At 36.3% G+C, this 17,465-nt stretch overlaps 1 protein-coding gene across 2 annotated transcripts in view; it reads right to left on the reverse strand.

Moving 5' to 3' along the window:
- Window positions 1–1,091: 1,091 nt before the first annotated feature.
- Window positions 1,092–17,465, reverse strand: part of KBTBD3 (kelch repeat and BTB domain containing 3) — a 62,678-nt gene continuing 46,304 nt past the window's right edge. For both annotated transcript variants that reach the window (XM_022560516.3, XM_022560515.3), the window contains one exon: window positions 1,092–15,797. In XM_022560516.3, coding sequence (XP_022416224.1) covers window positions 14,195–15,797 — 1,603 coding nt within the window. In that variant the 3' untranslated portion in view covers window positions 1,092–14,194. The remainder of the gene's footprint in view (window positions 15,798–17,465) is intronic.

Here is a 17,465-nt window from a genome sequence, read left to right on the forward strand (position 1 = left end):
TAGGGTAGAGATGCCATTACAGAGCTGTAAGAGAGTATAGTAGTTTAGTTTTGGAAACCTTAAGTTTTTGGTGAATATTGTATATTTTGCTGATATATACAAAATATATTGTATATTTTGCTGATAGTTTGGTCAGCCATAAAAAGGAACGAAATTGGGTCATTTGTTGAGATGTGGATGGATCTAGAGACTGTCATACAGAGTGAAGTAAGTCAGAAAGAGAAAAAACAAATATCGTATATTAACACATGTATGTGGAACCTAGAAAAATGGTACAGATGAACCGGTTTGCAGGGCAGAAGTTGAGACACAGATGTAGAGAACAAACGTATGGGCAACAAGGGGGGAAAGCTGCGGGGCGGTGGGGATGGTGGTGTGCTGAATTGGGCAAGTGGGATTGACATGTATACACTGATGTGTATAAAATTGATGACTAATAAGAACCTGCTGTATTAAAAAATTAATAAAATAAAATTTAAAAATTTTTTAAAAAAGAGATAGTTTGTAGGAATTTTGAGATACATGTCAATTAGAACTATACATTTGGAAGTCATCAACAAATGTGTAACCAAGCAGGAATCTTTGGGCCCTTTCTGGTACAGACCTCCCCTGCCCCCATGTCCTCTTCCTGCCTCTCATTTGTAGAAAACCTTTAGTCTCCCAGGCCTCCCCTGAATCACAAAAGGCTGGTTCAAGAATTTCTGATTGAAAGATTGTGAATATGTAATAACAAAAAATGGCAGTTGGGCCAGGAGAACTGGTAACAACTTAAACAATAGATCAGCCATATAACTGAGTCACAGAATCTTTATTTTCTCCCTGAAGGACATAGATAACAGAGTCTGATGCACATTCCCAAGTTGTTTTCCAGATAATGAACCCCCTACCAGATGAATAAAAGCTAACTGCATGATCTCCACCAGCATATAGCCTCCAGACCAGCTGAACCTGAGGATTAATGATGTTAACCCTTATGACAGAACACTGTGACTTCACCATCAACCAGTTAAAGAACTGTGCATGAGATGATCATGTACCCTGCGACTCTCTCCCTCACCTTGTCTTTAAAAACGCTTCCCTGGGGCTTCCCTGGTGGCGCAGTGGTTGAGAGTCTGCCTGCCGATGCAGGGGACACGGGTTTGTGCCCCGGTCCGGGAAGATCCCACATGCCACGGAGCGGCTAGGCCCGTGAGCCATGGACACTGAGCCTGCGCGTCCGGAGCCTGTTGCTCCACAACGGGAGAGGCCACGACAGTGAGAGGCCCGCGTACCACAAAAAACAAAAAAAAACGCTTCCCTGAAATCCATTGGGGTGTTCAGGTCTTTTGAGTATGAGCATCCTATACTCCTTGCTTGGTCCTTGCAATATACCTTTCTGCTCCAAACATTTCAGTTTGTTTGGCATCACTGTGTGTTGTGCATAGGAACTTGGATTTGACAACAAAATGGATAGAATTTAAGTCCTTGCTGTTGGATAGGATTGCCCAGGGAGTTAGTGTAGATGGAAAAGAAAAGAAGTCTTAAGAGCTGATCCCTGGGGCACTCTAACATTAGGAGATGTGGGAGAAGAGAAGGAAGAAGCATAGGAGACTGAGGTGGAGTTAGGCAAAAAGAAAGCCAGAACAGGGTGGAATTCTGGAAGCCCCATGAGCAAAGTATATCGAGGAGGAGGGAGTGATGAACTGGATAAAAAGCTGCTGATAATTCAGGTATCAAGAAGTATCATGCAGCCACTGATGGCCTTAACAAAAGCAGCTTTGGTGAAATGATTGGCAAAAACCTCAGAGAAGAAAGATGAAAAAATGGATGCAGTTGAAATGGGGCAGTTGCTGGAAGGTATATGGAATCAACATGTTTGTATGCTGGTGGAAATGATGCATGAAAATGGGGATGCTGAAGGAGAAAGGGGGAAGAATTGTTGAAGTGAGAGGGGATTTGTTCTACTCACAAGCAGGGAGTGTCCACAAGAACAGTTCATCTATTGTAAAGAGGGGGAATGCTGAGTATATGAACAAAGATGCCAGGAGGTGGGTAGATGTGGTTGGTGGTGGGAATTTATAGAAGTTCTCATCAGATCACTTCAGTTTTGATTTTGTGAAGTAAGTATGACAAAGCAAGAGAGGGGCAAAGGATTTGAGCATGCCATGTAAGCATGGCAGTGATCATAAACTTTGACAATGGAATTTAAGCAATTTTTACCATATGATGTAATTTTATCTTGCAATGGTAAGGGAGAAAGAGAGGATATAGAAGCAGAGGTCTGAGGGAATACAGCTGCCAAAAATAGTGCAGAGAATGTGAGTAAAGAGAGAAGAGGCTCAAAAGAGTCCAGATTCTGACCTGTGAGTACTTTCTAGAGAGAACTCAGAATTGGATTTGATATGTTGGTAGATTGTTAGAAATGACACGCAATAAATCATACCTCTTTGTTTCTGTACCCTTTACAATATGTCTTTGCTATGTGCTATGGAGTCTATTTCCCACCTCTTAAATCTGTGTTGTTTTGTGAATTGCCCTGACCAATAGAATATAGAAGTGGTGTCTGGGACGTCTGAGCCCATGTCTTGAGGCTCCGTAGCTATGCTGTCATAGCTAGGTTAGAGAGAAGCCAGGTACCATAGAAAGAAGTTCAGGCTATCCTGCTGGAGCCACATGGAGAGAAAGGCCCTAGAGCAGTGCTTTCTAACAGAAATTTCTGCTATGATGGAAAAAATACTCTATATTGTCCAATGTGGCATCCACTAGCCACACATAACTACTGAGTACTTGAAGTGTGACTTGTAATTTTAAACTACATTTTTAATTTTAAAACATTTTGATTAATATAATTTTTGATGTAAACAGCCACATGTGGATAGTGCTTACCATATTAGTGCAGCCCTAGAGGAAAGAGACTACACAGAGAAGCCCCAGGGAAGAGAACTGAGCTGTCCCATTGACTGCTAGCACAAAGGTACAAGATGTGTGAGGCCTCCATCCCTATGTGAATTTATCCAGCCCATGTAGAACAAAGATAAGATGCCCCTTCTGAGCCCTGCCCAAATTCCTGACCTATAGAATCATGAGCAGTAGGATTGTTTAAGCCATTAGATTTGAGGTAGTTTTTTATGTAGCAATAGGTAACTGATATAGACATGGTGGCAGAAAAGTCCTGCCATCCTATGAGGACCTGTCTGGGGTAGCCAGCTGGCCTTTTTTTTTTTTTGCGGTACACGGGCCTCTCACTGCTGTGGCCTCTCCCATTGCAGAGCACAGGATCCGGATGCGCAGGCTCAGCGGCCATGGCTCACAGGCCCAGCCACTCTGCGGCATGTGGGATCTTCCCGGACCGGGGCACAAACCCGTGTCCCCTGCATCGGCAGGCAGACTCTCAACCACTGCGCCACCAGGGAAGCCCCAGCTGGCCTTTTTTATGTGACACCTTAATGCCATGTGCTTTTCCATTCAAACTATGACACTGTTATTCTGCAGAAGTGTGGACTGCACCTAGGCCCAGCTAAATAAATTGAGGCACTCAAAGTAGAAAGAACAATTTTCATTTATTAAGCATTAGGGTCTTCATGTGCAAGCTTCTCACCCCTGTTCAGAGAGGTCTCTATGATACAATGGAAGTTTATAACAAGGAAATCTGGGCCCCAGCCACTGGATTTGAGTGTCTATTCTTTGGACTCAACAAAACTTGTAAGTCCAGACCCCTCCTACTTCCCATAAGATATCCTTCTGCCTTTTTTCCCCCACTCAAAGACATAGATTGTCATAACTCCTGGCCATATGTAAGTGTAGCCCACTTAAGGCTAGGGATGTTGGCTGAGCAGAACAGGGTTGAGGAATGACAACTTACAGCAGCTGCTGATCTAACTCTTCTTATACAATCACTAGTTTCTATCCTTTAGCCCTCCGCTTACTATTGAGGTCCTGACTGCATTTTATCATCAGTATTCCTGGTCACATGGAATTTATACTACTTGCCTCTGCTTTCGTTTACTCCCCTGATGCTGCATTAATTACATTTGCAAGATCGAGGTGGACTCAAATTATTAATGAGAGGGATCATTATACATAAGTGCAATTTTTCATGACTGACCATCCTCATTTTGTATTTCTAAATATCAATAAGCTGACCTCTGCACATTTTCTTAAGTCTGTGTTATTTCGGTGAGGAGGAAACTGAATGCTTGGGGAACTGGTGAGAAATGGTAATCTTAATTTACCAGGTGAAAAAATATTAAAATAGTACTCTGCATGATATATGAGAGTTTGTCAACATGACATGTTACATAGGGCTGAATACATATACCAGGGTGGGAAACGAATGAGAAAAAACTTTTTGAATTGTGTTCAAAGATTTATACATTCTTCTACATTTCAGTTTGTGAAAATAAAACATTCAATAGATTGGAAATTCCTTGTAGACTTCTAAGAGCTCTCACCCATTTTATGACTGCTTTAGATTCTGTAATCTGGTTGTCTGACCCTCTGCTCATGTGTATACAGGAGATCTGGGCTTCATTCTCCATCTGGCATCAGCCACAGGAGCCACTGCTGAACTTGAGAGATGTGGGCCAAGGAGAAAAAGGGAATTCTCATCTGGGCAGAGCAGATATGGAAGCCAAAGAACTTACTAAGGCACAAGGCCCTGAAAGAGAGAGTGGAAAACAAAAATGGGGCCAAACTGAAAGTGTTTGTTATCAATAGAGATCAGGCAAAACAAATCTGGAGGGACTTGCAGAAGCAGCAGAATACTTAGTGAGTCCAAGGAGAATAGGGAACACATCTGATTTTCTTGCTATTGTACCCTCAAGCCTAGTATACTGATGACACACATTAGGAACTCAAGAAATGGTCGTTAAATGAATAAATTAATAAATGAGATACCCATGGTTGAGCCTAAGAGGGAATGGTTAGGGCCAAGTCAAAGCTAAACTGTGTATTAGGCAAAGTTTTACTTTGTCCCATCAATTCCCTCTGCCAAGGTAGATTTGGGTACTTTTCAGATTTAAAATTTTATCTCTAATTGTAGAATGTAAGGCTGTGGTAGCATGTTGGAGAGTTAGGGGAAGATGGCTTCTGCTGAAATCAAACATGAAAAAAGAGAGGAGACAAAAGACATTTATCGAACATCTCCTATTGCCAAGCATGTCACCTGCATTATTTGATCTAATTCTCACAACAACATTTTGTGGGAGGTACAACTATTATCTAAATTTTGCCAATAAAAAACCTGGGGGCACAGAATGTTTAAGTAACTTGCTCAAGCTTATACAGCTTAAACCACTCTGTGGTGGATCTGAGATATAAACCCAGACCTGCCTGACTTGAGAGCTGGGCTCTCAATCTCTACCCCAGTATGTTTCCAGGCCTGCTTACTGATAAGAATATTTTGCAGCGCTTGTTAAAAATATTAGTTCCTAGGACCCGAATCTATTAGACTTACTAACTGAAAATCCCTACGAGTAAGGTCCTGGATTCAGTATTTTTAACAGACTCCCAGATATGTTTTTCGAAGCAAGTTTAAGCAATACTGCCTGACACATATATTCCTGGGTAGACATCCCATAAAAATAATTATTGGTTAGAGCTTCAATACTTCATTTATCAAGGGAAGAAATTTAGATGCTTTGAACTACTGAATAATTCTCTTTGTGAAAATTCCTAGAAACAAGAGTGCTCATTAATTTGTGCTTATAAGAGAAGTGTGAATTGTATTTAAATGGAAGAATATTGTGGTATATTTTACTCCTTCAGGAATAGATACAAGGTGAATACTATTTGTAAAAGAAAAAATTTACTGATTTGTTGAAAGTTTGTTTAAAAAAGAGCTATAGCTTGAATTCCAATTAATGTTTCATAGCATAAAAGTGTGGTTAATCTCTAAAAGGAAAAAATTAAGCTAATTGGATTTTTAAATCTGAAAAGGCCCCAGAGAAAGGCTTTTCTTGATTGAAAATTTGAAACTAATTTTGCACCATATGTTTTGGTCAAGGTTAGGTAAGGGTAAATAACTTCCCATGGAAGATTCACTAATGACTACTAGAGCAAAATCAGTTTAAACAAGCCCTGAACTTGGAAGAAATGCAAAAATATTTATCAGGTCCAGTGATATCTAACACTGTAAATACTAGGATGATCTGTTCAATATTTATGCTTAAATTCTATTTTAAGATAGGTCCCACAAATTTCTTAAGTTTTTCATGAATTTTAAGTTTGCTATCTTGGGATTAGTTTCATTAAGCTTTATAGAAGTCTTTAGAATTGCAAAATTTAATAAGTGCAAAAAAACTTTATCCTGGAAACATGGGTTTTATAAACATAAATAAAAATAATTAAAATAACCTGAAGTTTTGATTAATTAATGTTCATTAGGTAGATTGGTTTAGTGCCACATTGCCTAAAAATTCGATATTTTGTAGTTTCAAAAACCTCAAAACACTTTATAAACATTATTTTGAAACTCCATATTCATAGTGAAAAGAATAATTACTTTTTAGGATTATTATTTTCTTTGAAAAATACACATATAAATCTATTAAAATCTGTATATTGGCTAAATTGCTACAAATAGTTTGTGGCCTCTTCTGTTGTGGAGCACAGCCTCCGGACGCGCAGGCTCAGCGGCCATGGCTCACGGGCTTAGCCGTTCCGTGGCATGTGGGATCTTCCCGGACCGGGGCACGAACCTATGTCCCCTGCATCGGTAGGCAGACTCTCAACCACTGCGCCACCAGGGAAGCCCTACAAATAGTTTTTGACAAAACATATTTGTAACATACCGTAACTGCATAAGAGCCTGTAGCACAATATTAACTCTTAGTTACTTAGTGGTTGGAAAGGGGACAAACTGCTAGTTTAAATGGGTTTTGCAACTTATTTTCTGTGAATATGGAGATTAAATTTTGTCATTAAGGGGCTTTTCTCCTGTAGTGGGGAGAAAGGGACAAATTCAGGCAGTTCAGCATTTAGGGAAAGAACTTCAAATGCCAATGCATCAGACCGAGATTATTAACATTTCTGTTTAATGACTTGAGAGGAAAGCTAGCAAGTGTTAAAATGTTCACCAAGAGAGGAGACTTCTCCTTTGAGGGGAGCATCCCCAACAACCTGGTAACAGGTAAATTCCCTACAATATCCTTACATTTTAAATTAACTTTGTTAAAGGCTTCTGTCTAGGGGGATTAAAGAGAAGGTGATGAGTCAATATTTGATGGCAAAGTAAACTACAGAAATCTGAAGCACATGGAGAATTGGAGGTAATAAAGGTTAAGTCTGGAGCAATAAGGTGGGACCAAGGATTTGCTAAGAAAGCCTAAGAAATTCAGAGAAAGTAACTAGGCTTATGCAAGCATGTGGGATAGGGACAGTTGATTTTTTAAGGGTTGGGTTTTCAAAGATGAACTCTGTTTCAGCCTGAGCAGTAGTCCAGAAGAGGGCTTGGGCTCCAAGGTTGTTTAGTAAATCACAACTCATTGCATGGGAAAACCAGAAACATGATAGCAAGTGGGCCTGTCCAGAAAGAGGAAAAATTATACGAACTGGAATTGAGAGCAAATGTCCAACGTAAACATTTTAAAAGTCTTTTTATGGTACGGCTTAGTCTCTCAGGATCTGGACCCCTTCACTAGCTTCCCCCGAGCATTTGGACACATGAGGTAGGAACAAGGCTTATGCCCTGGCAGCTGGCTGATTCTTGTGAGGCTGATGTCCAGTGAAGCAGGGTTGGACAGTGCCTGACCCTGTACCTTCAGCTAGCTTCTACTGCTTTCATCTGTGGCTCATGGACATTTAGTCTGTTCTTTGTTAGTTCAGTCAGAACCTCGAGGTCTCTCCCCACCTATGATTCATTTGAGATCTAGCTGTATTCTATTTGTTCAGACCAGGATGTCCACCTTGAAGTCTATGTTGCTGGATATGTGATCATAGCTACAGAGCCCCTTCTGACAGTAACCCCCCACCACCACTACTCTCTCAGGAATTCTGAGACTCATTAGAGCTACTCAGAGCATCTGGGGAAGCGGGTGGCAAGAAAATGAAAGCTTTAGCATCCACCTTTTTCTACCTTTTTTATTTCTAATAACAATAAATACAAACAGAATATATATATTCTTTTCTGAGATACACTTTAATACATTAATAATTATTTTATATAATTGAAATGTTTTACTACATGTTAATATGGTTAACATGGACCTGCAAAAATGCTGATTTTATGTCTCATAGCATATGGCAAAAGCCCATATTCTACTAAGAGGAAATGAAGTAAATCACCTAAGTATGCAATGTAAGTAGCTTTGAACAGTCTCCCCAAGTGGGAAAAAAGTCACTAGAGCTATTATGCTCTTGTAGGAGAAATGGGTGTTGCATGTTTACTAATGAAACTTTCAGTCATTGTCTTATCTATTATTGCATTTGAAAGGAAACACAGAATTAAATATTATAATTAAAATTCAGAGAATAATCTCAAGCACTAAAAAATTAAGGAAATAAATTATTTTAAAGTATAATTTCACTTTCAAGAACCAAATATACATATACTATACAACTATACAACCAACTATACATGTTCTCCAAATGAGGGCAATGTGCTGTGTAATGCAATTTCATTCTCAAATAAAAAATACTTCATTATTAACTTTTCCATATACTAAAAAAAATTAATATACAACATATACTAACAAAAAGTTGTATAAATTACCTAGCCCAGACTTTGAACATGAGCAAGATATCAAATACTACAAAAAGAATTAACACATACATTAGTAGATAACTAAAGTACAATGTGAAGAATTCTTAAATGTAAAATCCTAATGTAAATTAATTTCTTTTGTACATGAAAATAAATTGCAAAATGTACATTTATATTGAACCCATTCAATAACAATATAACTATAATAAATTTTGCTTCATATATTGGCTTAATAGAATGTTAGTTTATTAAATGCCTTATTATATGCAAGCACTGTGCTAATTGCTAGGTCCAGAAGTGATAAATATATGTCCCTATTCCTAAGAGTTTCCAATTAAATAAGGAAGTCAGACATGTAAAGAAATATTTACACCACAATGTGATACTCAGAGAATGTACTCGGAGTTATTCCAGCAACCTTGTTACCCTTGGAACCAATAGCATAATTTGTTGAGCTAGTTAGATATGACTAAGAGTGTTGTCAAAGTTAGTGAGACGAATAAAGCTAACTGACCTATAGAGTTATTTAATAATGGCATTGTTTTATGGAATTATCATGCTCTATCCAACTGAACAATCAGCACAGATGAATCTCCAAACTTAGATTGTTACCATAATGTTTTTTTCATTTGTGAGCAAATTGTTTTTATTCATTTGTGAGCAAACTGTCCCTTCATTAACTACCAAGGATGTGACTGCTTTGGTTTCTATTTTTTGTATACTTTTTAGGGTCTCTTTTAGAAATGCTTTTAAAATTCTGAAAACCATATCCAATGACAAATGATCAAAAGACACTAAAATTTGGCTTTAGAATTCCTCTCTCAGAAAGTATATGTTTGTGATTATGTTGACAGGGGGTAGAAGGAGAGAGATACAGCAAGGCTCTAGCCGATATTGGATTTATAAGAGCTAGAGAACTGGTTAAGGGAATGAGATGATTGCATTATCAAGAGATTCTGCAATGCTGGTTATGCTCAACACACCAAAAAAGCAATAGAGCTAGGATAGACTCTCTGAGGCAACTGTACAAGGTGAAGGCATGTAATCCTGGCCATTGTGGCAAGTTTTAAAGTGTTAAGCATTTGAACAAGAAGGAAAGTGAGGACTTGATTTTAGAGGAATGGAAGACATGCTGTTTCCAATACTTGGAGACAGCAACCTAGGACCAGGGATTGAAAGTTATTACAGGGAGGCAGAGTTGCTTTCAATGGTAGGAAGAACTTTCTAACAGAACTGTTCAAAAATGGAGGTAGTGAGCTCTTTACCCTGAAAGAACTGAATTAGATTTTGAAAAAAAAATCATCTGTCAAGGGTATTTTAGAATTTACAGGGGCTTTCTATACAAGGTTGGAAACTGTATTAGATTCTAAGGTTATTTTCAAGTTTGAATATGAATCTATGATTTAGAAAAGTTATCTTTTGATTAGTGTGTAATATCATACTGTGATTAAATTCCCTATTTATAGATTAAATTTGATTAAGCATCATAGTGCCATCAAATATAATTTATAAACATATATAGATTTTTAAAATGTAAAGATATTCTTTCAAATCACATAATCTTTAATTAGAATCATTACATTTAGCTATATAGCTACATTTGCAGTGAAATAAGAACAATTCAGGAGAAATTTAGGTACTGGTCTTTCAGCTTCTATTCACTATAAAACAAATGTGCACTTACAGTAGACAGAAGGAAAAATCCCTATTAGCAGCTCACTATAAATGTCAGCACCCTTTACAGACTTCTTCCTGAGTGATTAAAAAAAAAGAAAAAAGAACAAGTTTCCTTCAACAAGAATGCTCCTAAAATGATGTAATTTTAAGATTCATGTCTTATTGAAATCTTGAGTATGCAGAATCATTGAAATCAAGTTACTCAGAATGCCTAAACGCTAAATAAACTGAAGGAGGAAGAAATTAGTCAAGAGTCAGAAAACTATTAAGATCAAAATGTGTAAATAGAATGTAGAAATCTTTGGTTGTGTACTCCTGTGTAGGAATTTATTTGGGCTAATCATCTATCTGCCATATGCCACAGTCTTTGATAACTAGTCTTATTCTAAATATGGCTTTATAAAGTGGAGTAAAATTGTTTCTTATGTTGAACAGAAATCTCCTTCCTTATAAATTTCAGCTTTTGTTTTTAGGTTGCTCTCAAGAGCTGCCCATTGGAAGACATTTTTGAGTCTTAACACATTTAATTCTAGACATACGAGTTTCCAAACATTGGATCCAATTAAACTGAGAATGATGATCTAAAAGTAATATCATGTATTCAACAATATGTTTAATCATTACATTTATTGCTTCCAAATCTCAAAAGGTAAACAGATGTCTCCCTCTATACTTGACTCTGATTTTCAAATCATATGCCTTGAGCTAGGTACCCTGTACATGTATTCAATTGCTCTTCTTGGTATCTGGGAAAAATTGAATCATGTTGCAGGATGTGGTTGCTCTCAAATAATATTCTAGCTTTCAAGGGTAACATATAATGAATACTGCTGTGATAAAGACCTCTTTCCCTCCCCAAACCAGAGTTGAGTGTTATGGGAATGCAGTAAATTTTGATTAGGCAAATATTCTTCATACTGCTTAGTCTCACAGGCAATAGATGAACAAAAGGTGCTCCACATTGTAAGTCAAGTTTGAAGATTGCTCTAAAAATGTTCATTAACTTTGATCTCGTATAAATGTTGAATTTAATCTTTTTTATATTTAATAGTGACACATACCTACTTTCAATTTTAGAAGACATTACAATATTGGAAATTTTTTGCATGCATAAGCCAAATGTAGTGGACCCGGACAAATGATAAAGGATTTAGAAATGTTAATTAGAATTTTTCCACAAGAATGAAAGCAATCTGTATAATGAGCATAATTATTTTGTATCTTACACTGCAGCACTGGCTGAAGGATGATAATGAAAGGGAAGCAGACTTTAAAGAAAAAAAAAAAAGACTAAGGGAAGAAGTAATAAAGGGATATTATTTCCTAACCTTACAGACAGGAAAGACGGCTCCTTCTGGGTACTGAGAATAGACTTGAGAGATCACTGAGATTTGCATGTCAGAAATCCAGAATGGAGGGTAAGGCCAGAATAATATATATGGCTCTTAGTGAAGCTGCAGTGATTGGCAAGATTGGAAAGATATCAATAATACCAGTTCAGTCACTGACCATGTGTGTATGTGATTCGGTTCCTTGAGGATTTTGAACACTCAGAACCATTTTCAACAACCATTTGATAGATCAAATGAAACTGTTACCTTTACCAGATGATGCAAAATTAGAGAGAACAAGATCAATTATTAACAGAACCAAGCCCAGCACAGATTGCTATGGTGCCAAGGAAAAAGAACAGTAAGTAAAGGAAGAGTTTGGGGTTTTATGACTAGACAGACTACTTTTCTTGCAGTTATAACTGATGAAGAGCACTCAGGTACAGATGTAAAGGGATGGCAATAAGTGAAAGTGATTAACAAGTAACCTGCAGCAATTGTAGAAACTAAAGCAGAAAGCCTTGTGCGTTAGAAAGTGTATTAAATCAGATGCAGAGGGAGCCACCTAGGCCTTGATAACAAGGATATTTCTAGTAACATCAGAAATCAATGGCCAATGAGAAGAATGGTAGAAATCAAGATAAAATTAATGAAACAAGATCAGGAATGGATTCTATATTGCTTTAGTTCTCCCTTTCTGGAAATATTTGTTTATATATGCTTAAGTTAACGATTTAGTCCCCACTGTGTTATGGCCTTTCTCAAATAACTTGTTTCCAGAATGCCAGGTAACACGTAAAAGAAAGCCTCCATTGAATTTTCTTTTTTTCTTACACACACAATACACACACAGAGGAAAGGGCAGAGCCAACTAAGGTAGGAAGCCACCAATTCTACAGAATACTTTTTATGCAACTGTCATCTGATTACAGACAATCCCTGATTTTGGAATTGCATGATAATTCAGTCTAATATTCTGTTCTATTTTAAAAAATATATTTGAAACTTATGATTGCAAAAATTTATATAGTAAAATAAAAGGACCTTCATTTAAGTATATTTCCACTTCTAAAGAATATGTACATTTACAACAGATTAACATTTACTACAGTGTGTGAGAAACTACATTTGATTCCACAGAAATACAACCTGCACATTACCTGAGATATAAGTCAGGTATCTTAAAACCTAAAATACCTATATCTGTAAAACTGATAAAGAAACATATCCTCTTACAAGGCAGAATCATCTTAGCTGAAAACAAGGATGAGTAACACTCTTTCATTGTTTGGGTTAAAGATGATTAAACATCTAACAAGACGCAAGTTTCAAATACTACTATCAATACCAAAAGCCTAGTCATATTTTTAAATTTAGAAAACAATTCACTGTGAATAATTTACTGAAGTAGTAAACATACACAGCACTTTACAGTTGGTATATATCATCACAGAAAACTGATATGGTACTAATTTAAACGCTGAAATTTCTTATTGTAACTCAAATTTGGACATGTAAAAGTTTAAGAAATGCCAACAATAGTGGTCCACTTATCTAGAGGTCAGACTTTCTACATCCTCACTTACATTGGAAACTGGCAATGATACAGAAAAAGTATTTTAGGACTACGATCCCAGAAACCAAGAACTTCACTAAATGGGTTACATGTCAAGATAAACTCAGGTCAGGTATAACTTAGAACTGATTATTTAAATCCAAAATGTTAATTTACTGAGCTTGAGCCAGAAAATAAGGTATAATACTGCTAAAAACTGAAACCAACTAACACTGAAAACTAATAGAATCAGCAAATTTTAAGACATTTCAGTAACTGCCAATGGCATTAGGGCATTACAGCACAGTACATTATGCTCTTAACGAAGAGTCGAATCATGAAAAGAGTTAAACCATGTTTAGTGTACAGTTTAGAAGGCTGGGGAAATACACTGCATTTCAGAAAATGTTCTGACTATAAAATGGTGAAAGAAAAGAAAGGGCTTAAAAGCAGCTAACCAGTGATCAGAAAAAATAGGAATTCGACAACTCTTATACCTGTAGTAACAAGATAGGATTCTCGACTCTAATTTATTTTTCACTTCATATAATACAGTGTAAATAAATAATTTTTACCTAGAGAGATTTCTCCCATCTTAACTGTACAATTCTGTGAAGTTTGATTTGTTTTTAACTAGTGTTTCATGGATAAAGTACTTTAAAAATCAAAACATCAAAGCCTGAGTTTTATTTACATATGAAAATAGTAATATTCTAGACTCTCCAAGATTAAATTAAATATAATATAATTTTTGGTAAAATTTATTTTGTATTTTAAGTTTCTGGGAACTGCTAATTCATATATGGTATACATTCATAGTAATTATCTCATAGAAGGTGCATTTTATGTTATTAAGCTGTAAAGACCATTTTACCAATAATTAAGGTTAATAAATTTACTGCAGGTTTCTAAAACTGCAATAGTTTTAGAATGTCTAATCACACAATACTTTTAGAAATGATTAGAAAACCATGGGTCCCTGTATTTATTAAACTGAATCACCTGGCAGTAAAATTCAGTTAAGGCTCTTGGCATTGGTGAAACTTCTTCCCACTCAGACCTGCTGCTGTGGTAGACCTGCACTTCATCTGTGATTTCATCTGGCGCATAATCACCACCTAATATATAAATTTTATCTTCAATTCCAACTGCACCTGCGTTGAAGCCTGCACACTCAAAAGACCCTTCACCCTTCCAAACACAAGTATCTGGACAAAAACTATAAACCTTATAAGTGGAAAGGTCACATATATACAGTGTGCAGTTTACTGGGACAGCTTTAATTAGTGTTGCATGAAAAAACTGCCCAAACTCTGCTACTAGTTCAGACCACTGATCAGTTGTAGCATTGTATTTAAAAAAGCAATCAAGTGATGGGTTAAAAGCATCTGTAATCTCTACCTCTGATCCAAGAACATAAATTACATTTTGGCATGCACTTGCTTCAGGATAGTATATGCCCCTGGGTAATGGGCTAACAGATATCCATTCTTTGGAAAGAGGGTTGTAAGATTCAACATCTAAGAGACTTCTAATGTCCTGGGATCCTCTAGTCTTTCCACCTATGACAAATAATCTGTTGAGAGCCATAACTGATGTATGCATGGTTCTTGGTGTTTTCATAGTTGATACCAGGAAAAAATCATTTTTGACCGGACAGTAGCACCAGGTTTGATCAGTGGCATCATGATATGACTCTGCAATATGAAGCCGAACTGTTCTACAACACGGCCCTTTGCAACCGCCTGTCAAGAATATTTTCTCCCCATAACTAGACAGACTAGATCCTGGCAAATCAATCAGGTGTGATTGTGGCAGTATCTTCCATGAATCACTTTTAATATTATAGCAAAATGTATATTGATCTTCTCCATTTTCCTCAGTTTTGTGAACAAATATGTATTTTTCAGTTGTGGATGGTCGAGCATCAGGGAAAAGTCCCCCAGAACCTTGCACACACTTAATTGCATCTATGATTATGTCAAAACAGTTTGTGCTTTTGAGTAAACACTCTTCATTGAGTAAACAATCTTGAAGTGTCTCCTCAGATAACTGATATAATCTTACTTTTTTAATCAAATAAGGCAGATGCTTTTGCCTTGATTCTAAGTTATGTTTAGTCCAACTAAGGACAACTTTCAGTACAGTTTCTTCTTCAGGAACATTTAATTCATCTGATTCCAGACATTTTTGCAGTACTCCAAAATTCATCTCTAAGAAATCACTGGATTTAAATAATAAAGAAAAGTGATGTTGTACAAAGTATAAAGCATGATCAAACAAACGGGCAGAGCCATAGCTATCTGATATAGATAATAACTGTAAACAATTCACAAGATTAATACTTTTTATTAAAAAGTCACTGCAAGCTTTGGACAAGAAGGAAACTTGAAGAAATGATGACAACTGGAAGAACATTTCCACATTATCATCTGTTATCTTTGTTTTTCCAGTATAGGCATAATCAAGAAATGCTTTTACTGCTTTGGAGGACAAATTAGTAATGGTAACACTTCCACCATCTCTTTCTTTCATGTTTACTTCAAACATAGCCCTGCAAAAATGAAGAACACAGGAGAACAAATAAACAGGAATATTTTATTCCAAGATAATTTTCAATATTACCTTAAAGAGGTTTCCTTTACTCTTAGGTTGGTGTAAAATACATTTACAAAATATATTTTTAAAGCATCCTAATAAATTAATTTAATATCTATAATAGTTAGAGACCATATTATTTACCTGTAAAATATACGTATTACATAACTCCCATATTGCAAAATATACACATTATAGCTGACCCACAGCAATGGATCCAAAGGCTACAAAAAGATTCAAATTTTGCATCTGATTTGATGTTCTTATATATTATTCATAAAATTGGGGTAAAATCTCTTTAATGGCTGAATTTATTTACTTATGGGTTAATTTAGTATCAACTCTGCAGGTGATAACTAAAATTACTTAAAATATATAAAAGCTTCTGGGTTTAGGATTTAAAAGTCTTTTTCAAAATAATTTTCAATTTGGCAGCAGTGAAATATGTAAAAGATGGAATACAGTGAGATATCAGATGTTTCCAATGACTCTGTCTGCGTGGGGAAATCCACCAAATAAGATAAACTTGAATACATGTCTAAAAACACGTTTCATACAGCACTTTAGGAAAAAGGGAATATGATTTTATAAAACTAAACAACAGTGTACCACACCAAACTAAAAAGGCTAAAAATAAGTTTTTTGTAGAAATAGCCACTGAGAGATGGAGACGGGTCTCCAGATTTGAATAATTAGACCAGCTTGAAAGTTCTTCATAATAAGTTCTAATTTATCCCCATCTGGTAAAGCTGATAGACTCTAAGGAAATAGGAACTTTTTTGGCTCAGTTTAAGCAAAAATATAAATTATTTGGAAATATTTAGGCAGGAGACTAAGATATATTTTACATTTGGCTTTGGTAAGATCAATATTGCTGTCCATCCTTATATTAATTTCATATCCAGAGTTATTCCTTTTTACACTTTAAACAAACCCATTACGATGGTTTTCAGTAGAATTGCAAATAAAGATAAAGAGGAAAGAGCTACAACAAAGAACTAAAGACTGCCAGTTGAACATTCATTAAGACTAAAGATTATCTGATTTTGGTCCTGGTTTAATACTGGTTTGTATTTGTTCCAGTACTGTCCAGGACACCTTTGTGAGTAGTGCCCAGGCGCCCAAGTACTCTGGGGGAAAACCAAACTTCATTATTAAAGTCTATTATAGAGAGTAACTAAAGTTACTACAGCACAAGTGTCCAACTGAAAAGTATGAGGAGCCTTCCAAATACAGAATACTCCTTAGGAAAAGGATGCTAACGCCCCTTTCTACTAGGAGTATTCAATACTTTTTAACACAATAACGAATAAATAGAGTTACAAAAATTTATACATGTTACACATTATGCAGGATATTTCAATAATGTATATCAACTTAGAAACATTAACCTGTGGTTATAATTAGATTATTAAGATATCTATAGTCAGTTTAGGGTAATAATAAGAGCATGGCCTCTAGAACAGGACTGCCTGGGTGGGTATCTAGCCTATACCACTTATTAACTGTGTGACCTTGGGGAGGTTAACAACTTGATTGTGCTTCAAATTCTTCATCTGAAAATGGGGATACTAGTAGTACCTATTTCACTGAGCTGTGAGAGAAATAACTAAGTTAATTGATG

Source organism: Delphinapterus leucas, chromosome 7 (assembly GCF_059928025.1).
Source record: "Delphinapterus leucas isolate spDelLeu-1000000601 "Yukka" chromosome 7, BTC_Dleu_Yukka2, whole genome shotgun sequence".
Classification (NCBI taxonomy): Eukaryota; Metazoa; Chordata; class Mammalia; order Artiodactyla; family Monodontidae; genus Delphinapterus; species Delphinapterus leucas.